Genomic DNA, 12,541 nt, shown 5'->3' on the forward strand with positions numbered 1-12,541 from the left:
TGCATTTCTCTCTTTGTGTTGCAAGTCTGCTCGTGAAATTTTGTGCTACTGAAATATTAATCAGAACCGACAGACGACAAAACCTAACCTAGCGTTCCAATGTGAAGTTTTATTTATTTGTATAAATAACAGGTAAGACTGTTATTGCCAAAATACTGACGATGAACAACACTATTGGTTATTTTCTTTAAATCGTATGAATCAGGAAGATTTCAGAGGGACGGTGAGTGACGCAGTAGACGTTTCCATCCCTGAACAGGTTGATATCTGAACGCTGTAAACGCCGGATGAAAACAGTTCCTCAGTGATAAATGAACAGTGGTAAAGATGAGTGAGAAAATTAAGTCCCTATTCCTATTTGGGGGGGTGATACCCTACTGTCTCCTCCCTCCCACCTCCCGTCACGGCATCGGTGGTGATCCCTGCCCTACATCTCTGTGTGACTGCAGAACCACGGGGATCGGCAAGGTGATCGTCCCGTGCTTGGAGAAGAATTATTTGAGTGAATCCCGTCACCGTCACAACTGGAAGGATCTTTATTCAAACATAATTTCATTTCTGTATCCGGTGCTGCTGACTGAATACACGGTTTACAGTTTGACTACTCTGATGATGACATCGTCCTCTCAATCTTAACACGTCAGTGGCGTTTTAACCAGTGTAGGTATCGTTGCATGGCTGAATTCTCACACAAGTTCCCGACCACAATATCTCACATCACACAAGTGTTCAGTTCCATATGAAACAACAACAAAAAATAACAAACTACACTCTGACACACGTTGTAAAACAAAAGTTAGTATCAATATGACATCATCATACAGGTCTAAAACAGCCTGAGTGTTGAGGAGAGGCCATCTGCATGAGATAGTCCTCCATGCGCGTCTCTATGTCGGAGTAAAGGTCTTCCACTTGCTCCCTGAAAGGAGGATGCCACAGCCACAACATGGCAACTCCTGCCATGGCCAGGAGTAGAAGGAGGAAGACCAACACTTTCCACCAGGAGACGCACGGCGTCTGAAAGGAGAGAGAGAGAGAGAGAGAGAAAACGTTGATGCTGAGTAGCTGATCTGGTCACTGCAGCAAAGATCTCGTCATGATGTCACGAGGCCCAAAACACTCTGGTGCAAGAAGCGTGAAACATTATTTTTAGCTGACAGGGTAAGGGCAAAAGGGAGCAATTCAGTACTTAATCTCACCTTCACTCAAGCACATACACCTACATGTGCACAAACACACACACACACACACACACACACACACACTGCTCACCGGTGTCCTGCAGTGGTGGCTGAGTTGCCGGAGCTCGTCCCTGCACTGCGACAGCCTGGTCTGGCTGGAATGACACTCCTGCTCCATGGCATGCAGGTCTGTCTGCAGCTCCTCACACTTTGCGCGCGCGCACACACACACACACACACACACACATTGGGGACAAGAAATGAATAAAGCTCATGTTGTCATTTTGGCAGAATACTTTTTTCAGTGCATGATCTTTAAAGACCCATTTTAAACCAAGTGTGCCAGAAATTTCCATCGCTGAAATGTTTTCTCAACATGTGTGTGTGTGTGTTATGCTGGGGGTTTGTCTGAAAAACAAAAACACACTTGACATTGAGAGGATTTGTAGATGAAGGGGGAAGGACTGATGTGTCAGCTTGCGTGGAGTCATATGTAGCCCTCTTTATCGTGGACCACATGCGTCTGCTCAGATGTGTGTGCTGCTGCTGTGGGTGAGCTCAGATCTCCTCCTCACCTCTTTCTCCTTGAGTCGGAGTTTCTCCTGAGTGTGACGGAGCTGCTCCTCCACCTGAGAGTCTCTCCTCACCGCCAGCTGTGTCTCTGCTTCCTGTGACGTCAGAAAACCCTGCATCAGGAAGTCCTGGTCCTCGTTGCTACCATCTAGGAAACAGAGCATTCAATAGATGGTCCAAAAGAGTACACAAGGTAAAGGTACATGATCATCCTGGGGACATGCCTGTACCTCTGAGGTTGTGTATTTCCTCTCTCAGCGTCTGGTTGTCCTCCTCCAGCAGGCAAATGCTGTACTGCAGCTCCTTCTTCTCCTGTCTTAGTGAGGCCACCTCCTCCTTCAGCTCGGCCTCTCTGGCTCCGGACAGCTGCATAAGACGCACGTGTTTCACAAATGTTGACGCTGGAACCTCCGACTATCCAGACTGCCACCATATACTGTACCTTAATTTGGCTCTGCAGCTGTTGCAGCTGATCGACTCTGTGGTGCTGCTGCTCCCTGAGTTGGCTGGAGCTCATCTTCAGCTCCTCATAAAGGCTCTGCCACCTCAGCTCATCTGCCTTGGCAGCCATTAGTGCTTCCTGATGGCACAAATGGCAAAAGATTACCCAAACAAATCACTGATGTGGATGTTTGTCTTCCTTAGTAGACTAGAAGACTGCTACTATGAACATTCAGGTGGAGAAGAAGATCCTGGACCTGCAGAGCTTCAGCCTTACTGAGCGCCTCCATTTTCTCCTGAGTGGCCTTCTGCAGGGCCACCAGGGCCTTCTCTTCATACAGCAGCTTCTGCTTCTCCATCTGGAGCACCAGTTTCTTCACACCATCCTTCGGAAACTTCTGCAAGAGGCACGACTGAGTTAAACCCACAAATGCTTACAGGGTGAAATGTAAACCAAACCCCTGGAGGTATGTTTGCTACAACTGAGAGGCATAATGGAAGTTTAGAGGAGTTTTAGGAAAGATTTAATGTTTTAGTTGTTAGAAGCAAAAATAATGAACTACTAAGTGGTTCCCTCTAGAACACCAGCTGCCGTTCTTACCTGCAGGCAGACTTGCAGCTGTGCCTCCAGGCCCTTAATCTTGTTTCTCAGCAGCTCTTCGCTGCAGCGAGCCTGTGTGGGTTAGAGAGGAAATGAGTGTCTGTCACGCGGCAACCTACAGATGGAAAATGAACGCTTCATGTAGCAGAATCTGTGACTGCTCGTTCATTCGTATGACATGCAGCTTCAAAAAAAGATAGTCACGTCTGCATGTGTTGTCACGCTATAACAATTCTACAATTTCATTTAGCAGACGCTTTTGTCCAAAGCGACGTACAACACAAGCAAGAATTCAGACTTAACTATAACAACATCGACGACCAGATGAGCACATGAAAAAAATATTTTTGACAGTTTTTTTTATAGTCTTGACAGAGAAAAAGATTTAAGAATTTAAATAAAACCTCCTCCACGCTTCAATCCCAAATTAAAACCAAAAAACCCCAATCTTCCTTTTAATCAGTGCATGGCTAAAAGGGAGCTAATGAGGACGCAGAGCACCTTTAACAGCACTGGCTGTCACACCCTTCCTCTATGAGAATGGCAGCTTGCGTGTATCCTATGCTGTGCACTGTTGAGCAGAAGCAGGAAGCTTTAAACCACAGTCCTTCCTGAGGTGCCAGCAGCCATCATCCTCTTTGCATGACGGTGACATTCTCAGTTTAACTCAAACAAACACAACAATCACCAGCAACCAAAACAAAGACGTAGCTTTTGGCCAGCCGACCCGATGTGAGGAGGAAGGGTCTTACAGTCCACACGGTTTTGGAGGAGTTTGTGAGGTCTGACGTGCTCTCCTGGAGGGCTGCCAGCTTCTCCTGCAGGGCCTCCTCTCTCCACAGGGCCTCCTGACAGAAGACACACGGAGCAAGCAGCTCAAACGGGTGACGCTACGAAAATAAGTTAGCAAGTAGCGGGTGAGAGTGAAACCTCTCACACAGGCGTTTAAACAAAGCAGAATCGCTGACTGTTGAGCCAAAATAATGTGTTGGGTATCGTTGCTGGTACAGAGTATCCATTCATGATGAATCCATCAGTGCCTGACAGCACATCCGGGTGAGACAGGTGTGAGAGAGAGAGAGAGAGAGAGAGAGAGAGAGAGAGAGAGAGAGAGAGAGAGAGAGAGAGAGAGAGAGAGAGATTAAAGCCCAAATTACAGGCAGGCCCATGGTGAACCAAAAGTAATCTCAAGTGTGGTTTTACTTCTCAAAACTTGACGCAGGCGGCACCCTCTGCAGTGTTTGTAATTTGAAAGCCAGGGTTTGTCATTGCAAGACAATTCACTCCAGGAAACCTGGTTAAACACAAAATATATTTAAAAAGCTGAGAGAAGACCTGATAGCCACGTCCCTGACCGTGGCTGCAGCTAATGCTGAAATTGACAAGTTGTTGTTGTTGTTTTTTTTTTTTACATACAACATTTTGTAGTTGTAGAAACGTAAAGAACCAGTATTGCTTCTATAATATGCCTTTTCTCAGTCGTGTCAAATTGCAACGTCAGTAAAAGTTCTGTTTCAATTCGATTACTTTGAACGAAACATTTTTAGCTCCGTTCAAATTCGTGCGACAAGTCGCTGCTGGGTACGTCGCTGCGGAGTGAACCGAACGCTCTCAGCCTCAAGTGGCCTGTGACGAACCCCAGGCCTCATCGAGCTGCAGCAGTGTAAACTGGCAGCTTCGAGGCTGGCGCGTTGCGAGGGAGAGTAGTTTTGAGCAGCTGCGTGTTTGAGCTGGGCTTGTTGTTAGTCTTTAGTGCCAACTGGGCTTTCAACACAGCTCAGCATGGCCTTGGTTGAGAAACTGACTGGTTTACCTGCAAGTAGACAGCTAACAGCTGAAGATCCTGTCATTTAAGAGATGGGAGACAAACAAAAAAAAGAAAGAAAAAAAAGGTTGTTACTGTGGTTTTTATCAACCTCCACAATGAAAGAAACCGCTGTTGGGAACTCACTGATTCCTTGATGGTGACGAGGCCTGAGCTGCGAAGAAGAAAAGCACGGTTGAATACAAGCACATTTCACTGTTGATCTGAAATTCGAGGCTTAACTCGTTTGTCCAGCGATTCACACTCACTCTGTCTGAATACTGGCCTCTATCAGTATCTTCTTTGGGAGGAAATTCTCAGTTTGACCAACAGATTTGATGTTTGTCTTTTGAGCTTTGACAGAGAAGAAGTAGCAGCTTTATAGACACGAACGGCCGAAGACAATTTCAGTCAAAATCCTGCTGATTTACCATTTATTCGATTCTCTGCTTTAACCGTGCCTTTCGTCTTGCTGGGTTCCTTTGAGACTTGCGCGGAGGTGAAGGCTTGCTTCCTCGCATGGCCTCTCTCTTGCCTCGTCAGCGTCACCTGCTCTGACCAGTAGGACGCCTGGAGAAACCAGAGGAGAGACGAGGCGTTGCAGGATTCTTGGGTATCGGAGAATAAAATGAAGTTAACTGATTCAATATTCACCCATTGGCTGGGAGCAGGGCCTCCACCTGTGCTGCTGTTCGGTGTTATAATCATTATCTTACATCCGTTAGCAGCAGTGGCCTCGTGATTATTAGCATGCAATGTCTGTGCTTTGCCGCTGGACACCTTAGAAAACATCTTGGGTGGAGGCTTTCTTCTGGCTTTGGATTTGACGTCACCCAACTCAGGGCTCACTGATCTTCGCCTCAGAAATTCCAGCTGCCTCTTTTCCTTGAGTTCATTCTTGATGAGCTTTGTGTCAAACTCCCTCGTGGGGCTCCGACACGATGTCGCATTGTTGCGCCCCCTGAGGTGTTCATGCTTCTGCGCTCTGAATTCCACTTTTCGGTCAAACTCCTTCAGCGGGGAGAGTTGTACTCCTCGGAGAGAAAAGGGGTCCATGGCCGCTGTTCAAAAAGCCTGAGAGAGGCAATGTTTGATGAGACTGAGTGTGAGAAACATGGAGGACATTAACAACTGAGACGGAACGAACGGCGAAGCTCATTCAGGACAGAAAACACCTTTTATACTGGAGTTGCCATTGGGGTGACATAAATACTCATTTCTCAAGCTTTCCTTTCTAAGACCTTTACATATTCAAATAAAGTAAATGAAAGAATGACTTTTTTTTGCAACAAAACAATGAAGTTTAAAAACAAAAAGGCTGTGAGGATCCCACGGACCGGCCCTGAACCGGAGTGACCCTGCATGTTCAGCTGGCAGCGATGGAGGAAGTAAAAGACCCGACAACACTGAGAGAATGCGCTGGCGCTCCAGAACCTGCACTGAAAATCACCGTTCCATTCCAAATGTGTCATGGCTTCTGGAGCAGAGGTTTCCCCTGCGTGAGGCCGACCTCCAGACAGTTTCAGGGGAGGCTGAGGGTGACTGGAGGTGACTCAGAATCACAGGGCATCATCTTCAACAACTGAATGTGTGTGATTTGGTTAAAAACAAAAAAAAAGTCCTCAGAAAATAATTTTTTAATCATTTTATTTTATTTTTTCTATCTTTCCTTCCTAAAACGCTGGTGTTTGGTGACTCTGACGTTGTGTAGAACAGCAACATCAGGCTAGTTTGGCCAAATATTCGACTCTCTGTGGGATCAAATAACATGATCTTAATCCTGCGTAGACGTCCACAAACCAAACACCCTGTATTAAAGTATTATATGTACTCTGTGTAGTTTTCCATGTGACTGAACTATACTGTATTACATCATAAGAATATTATCAGTCAGCTTTTTACATTCACGGGGGGGGGGGGGGGGTTTACTGTTGGTGGTGGTGGTGGAGCTTTTTTCAACTTTGCTTTCATTGCAACGAATGATGAGTTGTTACGGATTAATCTGCTGATGGTTTTGTTTGTGATATTTTTTTCAGACATGGTGAGAAACACTCTTTCAGATCCTCTAAGTGATTAAAATATCGGCCACTGCCTTTGCTGATTGATTAATTAAATTATAATTTAAAAAAAAAACAACAACCCGTTTGGGTGATTTAATTTATAAAAGAACATCGTATTTTATAAATTCCAGTCGAAAAAAAAAGTTCAGTATTACCTCCTGTGGTGTAGTGAAGAATGAAGAATGTTTATACTGCAATATTTGTGGTGAATGCAGTTCCATGTTCAAATATCTGGTGTCTTGTCACTGTTACCTTCCAGTAAGGCCCAGAAATGATGATGAAAAACACAGAGCCTCAACGGTAGTGTCTGAATTTTGGAAGCTCCCCTCAGATCAGAAATACATTTTTCACCATGAGCCATGTGGCCATGCAGCTGCATTACTGCTGACATGCCGTGAAGAGTAAATGCACTGTTGCTGAATTTTGTTAAAGGTTTCCTTTAAAGCTGACAGGCAGCTCAAAGACAGACGAGGCCCCGGTAACTGCAGAGGGAAGCTTCAGTGGAGGGAAACTGTGCAAGATCACGAAAAGCTGGTATAATCAGAAACTTGAAGCTTACCTACGATGCCATCTCATCCAGAGGTTAGAACTCCTCACGAGGGGTTTGAGAACTCAGCCATTTTTCTCACTCTTCTCAACCAGCGTGCTGGAGGTTTCGCCTGTGTGTTTCACATGTAGCTGTTTCTGTTGAGCGTAATTCTACAGGAAGCGAGGAGAGCGTCATATATTCCTCTATCTCAGCAGCCACTCACACCAAACTGATGCCACACACGGGTGGGCCCCAAGATTACGCACAGGCTCAGGCGATTCCCCACACATGCTGCCAGGGATAAAAAAGCACCACTTGGGAGAGGGAGAGAGCTGCACATTTGTGGGGTTTTCTTTTTCCTGAGAGTCGTCTTCAGCTCTTATTAAAACGGGTTAACTTGACTTGGTCTTGACTTAGACCGACTGCAGGCTTGGATGACTAAACAGCTCAAGCCAATGTGTCCGAGTGTGTCCATCATTGTGATTGTGTTGATAAAAGACACTTGAACTTTAATCTTACAAATTCACCCTTCGCTTTTATTTAGTGCAAGAGTCCCGTATCTCTGACTATTGGGGGGGGGGGGGGACTGTATAATTTCAGGTCTGGAAACATGAAACTTTGAACAAGTGTGCTACTGTAACAGCATCTTATTATTTACAGTACAATAAAGAAGAAATAAGAACAAAAAAATTGAGTCTGAATTTTAAATTCATCTCATTTTAAACAGAAAAAAATGAGATATTCTCAGAAATATGTGACAAAAAGTATGGATAAAAGTGTCAAACTGATGTCCCCCCCCCCCCCCCCCCCCCAGTAATCCAGGATCCTGGAAAGTGAGTTCATGCCTCCCATTAGACAAACAAACCGTATCTTTGCGTTGATGTAGTGTCATCTAGTGGTTTTGAGTATGAACTGGTAACGCGGCTCTGTATTCTCGCGTTATTTCGCGGTGAGTTCCCGTGCGCCATCTTTGTGATTTTTTTTCGCAGAAGGACACGAAAAGGCCGAGGAGAGCTGCCCGGAGAAGCAGTAAATTGGCACTTCGTTCTTCAAACATGCTGTCCAGGCTCTGTCTTTTACCAGGTGTGCATGAATTTAAATTCTCTGATTCGTTATGAAGTGCGTTCAGCTCGGGCTGTACTGAAACAGTTTAGCAGGTTTATGTTTGAAGTGAATGTTAAGCTGAAGGGTAAATTGAAGGCCGCAAAATTGAATGACTTTCAAGCTAATGCTCTTAGCTGAGAGCGAACGCTGCTAGCTCGATATCTGTTTTTTAAGCTGAATATATTATTACAGTAGAATGTTGGCGACAGTGTTTTTGCTCCCCCCCCCTCCCCTTTGCTTATGCAGAGTCCACCTAACACGTTTGTCTCAGGAATTTTCCTGTTAGCTTCGGCTAACATAGCGTCAGGGAACGAACTGAAGTTAGCAAACATAAGCTAAGATGCACGCTGCGAATGTCACCTGTGACAGCTAGCGTCTGTACTTAAGTACTGGATGTCTGCACCGGTTCTTATTGATGCCAAATATTCCACGTATTTACCACTAAAATTGTGTTCCGTCTGGCAGCCAGCTGTACGGCTATAAGGTTGAAGTTACACCGTTGAATTTGTCTACGTTTACACCGCAAATTTGTGTCGCAGGCTGTAGAATATGAGAGAGATTAAACATGCTGAGGTGAAATGATGCGTATTTATAGATAAGAAGGAACTGCAGCCACATTAATATCATGTCATATTGTGTTTACAGCCAATGCGCTGAGAGGCAGTGGCTTCCTCGGAGCAGGGTACGTGGCATTCTAAACTGATATCCACTCATCATGCAGCCGAATGAATGTAATAAAAATAAACTCCAGTGCTTCAACACCTGAGCTTGTTGACCATGTTGTTCCCCCGCAGGCTGGTTCATGCATCTCGCTCCCTGCACACATCCCAGAGGCAGGCCTCTCAGGCTCCTCTGCCAGAGGGAGCCAAATTCCGTTTAGGCTTCATCCCAGATGACTTCTTCCAGTTTTTTTACCCTAAAACTGGAGTAACAGGTCAGTATTCTGAAACAGAATCAGACTCAATATTTTTTTTAAGTCATTTTGGTTTTTGTTGAAAACATCTCAACAATTGTATAAATACATAATGTTGTTTTTTTTCTTCCTCCCAAGAGAGTATTTGGCATGCTTTAGCAAAATCAATGTTCAAGTGAGCAGTGTGGATTTGCATTTGCTGAACCCTCTAGAGCAGCGATTCCCAACCTGTGGGCTGAAGATATTGCAAGTGGGCCCCCAAAATAATTTCTAAAATAGTATGATTTTTGTGTGTGTGTGTGTGTGTGTGGGGGGGGGGGGGTGTAATTAAATGAAAATAAAAGTTATAGAATGTTTTTTAAATGTTGAAACTCAGTTCAGTCCTTTTTAAGTTCAATCTTCAATAAAACAAAGTGCTCAGAGAATGCATCATATGGCCTCCGTATTAATGGGTTCGGAGGCGGGCCTCGAAAATTTTTGAGACTCAAAAGTGAGGCCTGAGTCAGAAAAGGTTGGGAACCACTGCTACAGAGCTGTTGTGCTATTATCACAAATATTAATGTTGCTTGAGTATCGGATGATTTCTGATGAACAAACACTACGTTTTCTTTTCCCACCAGGACCCTACATGTTTGGCACTGGCCTCATCACCTACTTGGTTTCCAAAGAAGTCTACGTCATCAATGATGAGACCGTCGCTGGCATGGTCATCATTGCTATCCTCGTTTATGCCATCAAGAAGTATGGTGCGTCGTTTGCATCGTTTGCTGACAAATTAGAAGAGGTACAGCAGTTGTTTTTTTGTTTTTTTCCAGGTGTGGAACTTCATGATTTAAAAAAAAGAGATAACTAATTAATTGTGAATATAATCTACTTTTGCATAGCAAGTGGGAACAAAAAAATGTCCTTATCACAAACTCAAATGTTAATCCTTCAGTAACACCCTTTTCACACTGAAAAACACGTGTCAACCCGCGTTTGCTCGGCATTAGGGCGCATTCAAGCTTTCAGAAGACCCGGGTCTGAACTCCTGCTGCGTGCCTGCGTTCCTGTGAGTTTCCCTCTCATACGTCATCGCGCTGATAACGTCATCATTTCACATAAACGTGCGCCGGAACACTGACAGGTAAACAAACGACAACGTGGACGTCACCAAGTCAAACGTTAGCGTTGTCGATGCGTGCATTGCAATGTTGTCTCTTTTGCAAAGCGTACAAACTTGGCGCTGATTGGAAAATGTCCAAGCGCTAATGCAGCGAAGGAGGATGGAGTTTTTGGCTCATCTTGCTGAAGAAGCTACAGGCGAAGCCTGACAGGCGGCACAGTGACAAAATCAGGATGCGACAGGAAAGTCGTGTGAAACCTGAGACAACAGGGGTTGCCTTTTTCACACTGCCGCCGAGCCGAGTCGCTAAACACCCGGGTCGCTTGGGGAGTCAGTTGACGCGGGTCAAAATGCCGAGTCGACCCTTTCAGAGTGCAGAAAAACCCGCATTGACCCGCATTTTTGGTGCAGTGGGAAAGGGGCTCAACGTTTTTGTAAAACAACCTGAATTGATAACGGGTCACTTAGGAGATTCTCAACACTTGGTTAGTAATGGACGGAGGACTCACAGCAAACTGCAAGCTTTCAAAAAACTTTTGTGCGATACAAAGTTTACAAGCAGCCTGTGTGTGTGTGTGTGTGTGTGTGTGTGCACGCGTGCCCCCACATTTAGGAAAAAAGAGCCGCCATTCAACAGTACAAGGACGAGGGTATTGCAGATCTTACACAGGCCATTGAGAACGAGAAGAGGGAGCAGCAGAGAACCGAAGCGATTTCGTTGTTGTTCACTGCCAAGAAGGTGAGCAGCAAGTTTGTTCTCCACGTTGTTTTCTGTTCGCTGACCAAACGGTGCAGCATATCTGAGTTTTACTGACGTGCGTGCAGACGTTTTTGCAACAGATAGCCAAGATCCACAGACGTCTGTGTTGTCCGTTCAAAACAATATCATATGATTTGCATGCATTCCTGGATGTATTTTGCACGTACAAACACATAGCAACCACATTTTGTCCTCATGATGAACCAAGAAGAGATTTCAGCAAGTAGCATAGCAGCTCTCATACCGATGCCAACATTTAAACAAATAAAGACCAGTGTCTGTACTGGTGCTGGTACCATCAGTCATCCCTACTAAAGCATATACACTGGAGCTTGCCCTTTTGTCCTCCACCCTATGAAGAGGCTCAGCAACATCTGGTGTTTATCGCCCTCTGTTGGCAGATAGCAGACATTGCAACATCATACTTGCTGCTGTTAAAAGGTGAGGCTGTAATACTGGAGGACATCCTGGGAGTAACAAGTTAGAGAGAGAGAGAGCGAGAGAGAGAGAAAAAAATTGGGCCTAACATTTTGTCAACGTGAGGATCCAGTATGTCCGGAGCTGATTAAGATGACGAGAGAGACCTCCGCCAACTGTTGAGCTGATTAAGTTGTGTGTGGCCCCGCCTGCTCCCTCCTCAGAACAACGTGATCATGCTGCTGGAGACCAACTACAGAGAGAGGTTACACATGGTGACCAGTGAGGTGAAGAAGCGCCTGGACTACCATGCCGCCCTGCAGGAACTCCACCGTCGGATGGCGCGGGAGCACATGATCAAATGGGTGGAGAAGAGTGTCATCTCTAGCATCACTGCGCAGCAGGTGTGTGTGTGTGTGTGTGTGTTAGATGGAGTGACGTTTCTCAAGTTTTCTGAAGACTCCTGATATTTCAGAGGGTAAATTTTGGGGGAAGTTGTTGGACGAATTTTAATTCACAAGTTGATATTCAGTATTCGCACCTCAAATCTTTCCTGACACCAAACATTTCTCCAGCGTCGGAGAAACAGTTTTAAAAAAACAACAACTTATTTTTAAAAAAATGTTAAGATCAAAACTAGTTGCTAGAGGTGGTGGTCGTGTGTGAGGACTGAGTACTCCTGCTGTTTTGAGTGTTGGGGTGACATGTCATGTTGGTGTGTGTGTTTCAGGAGAAGGAGAGCATTGCCAAGTGCATCACTGACCTGAAGGCTCTGGCGAAGTCCTCCAAGATCCAAGCTAGAGCTTAAAGTGTCTTCAGAGAAGGCTCCTCCTGTCCCCAACCCAGTGTCCCCACATGAGACGCCCACTTTTCTTTTATTGAATTAACTAGTTCCTCTTAAAGATTGTCAATATCAAGGGTGTGTACAGCATTTACACGTCAGCCGAGGGTAAAATAAATGGTTCTCTTACTCAGCGTGACTTGTTTGTGTCTGATTCAGATGTTTTCTGGTCATAGTTTATGCAACATACTAACAGATGCTGTTTTTATTGC

The 12,541-nt window shown here is 45.1% G+C and overlaps 2 protein-coding genes across 2 annotated transcripts; one reads left to right on the forward strand and one right to left on the reverse strand.

The window, feature by feature from the left end:
• Positions 1-406: 406 nt before the first annotated feature.
• On the reverse strand, positions 407-7,392 carry traf3ip3 (TRAF3 interacting protein 3). The gene is made up of 14 exons (XM_086214600.1): positions 7,220-7,392; positions 5,255-5,674; positions 5,032-5,170; positions 4,870-4,954; positions 4,748-4,775; positions 4,610-4,639; positions 3,549-3,644; positions 2,797-2,868; positions 2,453-2,593; positions 2,197-2,334; positions 1,985-2,120; positions 1,757-1,902; positions 1,273-1,389; positions 407-1,017 (listed from the first exon to the last, which is right to left on the reverse strand). Exons 2-14 carry the CDS (start codon positions 5,654-5,656, stop codon positions 817-819), a joined length of 1,731 nt encoding a protein of 576 aa, XP_086070726.1. The 5' UTR covers positions 5,657-5,674; positions 7,220-7,392; the 3' UTR covers positions 407-816.
• A 756-nt stretch (positions 7,393-8,148) lies between these two features.
• Positions 8,149-12,468, forward strand: atp5pb (ATP synthase peripheral stalk-membrane subunit b). The gene is made up of 7 exons (XM_086214612.1): positions 8,149-8,272; positions 8,939-8,975; positions 9,088-9,227; positions 9,827-9,990; positions 10,925-11,050; positions 11,713-11,892; positions 12,219-12,468. Exons 1-7 carry the CDS (start codon positions 8,245-8,247, stop codon positions 12,294-12,296), a joined length of 753 nt encoding a protein of 250 aa, XP_086070738.1. The 5' UTR covers positions 8,149-8,244; the 3' UTR covers positions 12,297-12,468.
• Positions 12,469-12,541: the final 73 nt, after the last annotated feature.

This window comes from Aulostomus chinensis, chromosome 9 (assembly GCF_037954235.1).
Source record: "Aulostomus chinensis isolate RoL2024-O1b breed Wild chromosome 9, RoL_Achi_v1.0, whole genome shotgun sequence".
In the NCBI taxonomy this organism is placed as follows: Eukaryota; Metazoa; Chordata; class Actinopteri; order Syngnathiformes; family Aulostomidae; genus Aulostomus; species Aulostomus chinensis.

What these genes read in the sequence shown, in the direction of transcription:
- atp5pb (XM_086214612.1), top strand. Translation starts at nt 8,245, where the DNA reads ATGCTGTCCAGGCTCTGTCTTTTACCAG. An exon ending in AGTGGCTTCCTCGGAGCAGG is followed by an intron (nt 8,976 to 9,087) that starts GTACGTGGCATT and finishes GTTCCCCCGCAG; the next exon opens with GCTGGTTCATGCATCTCGCT. An exon ending in TTGCTGACAAATTAGAAGAG is followed by an intron (nt 9,991 to 10,924) that starts GTACAGCAGTTG and finishes CCCCACATTTAG; the next exon opens with GAAAAAAGAGCCGCCATTCA.
- traf3ip3 (XM_086214600.1), bottom strand. Translation starts at nt 5,656, where the DNA reads ATGGACCCCTTTTCTCTCCGAGGAGTACAACTCTCCCCGCTGAAGGAG. An exon ending in GCCCTGCTCCCAGCCAATGG is followed by an intron (nt 5,171 to 5,254) that starts GTGAATATTGAA and finishes TGGTTTCTCCAG; the next exon opens with GCGTCCTACTGGTCAGAGCA. An exon ending in AGCAGAGAATCGAATAAATG is followed by an intron (nt 4,955 to 5,031) that starts GTAAATCAGCAG and finishes TCTCTGTCAAAG; the next exon opens with CTCAAAAGACAAACATCAAA.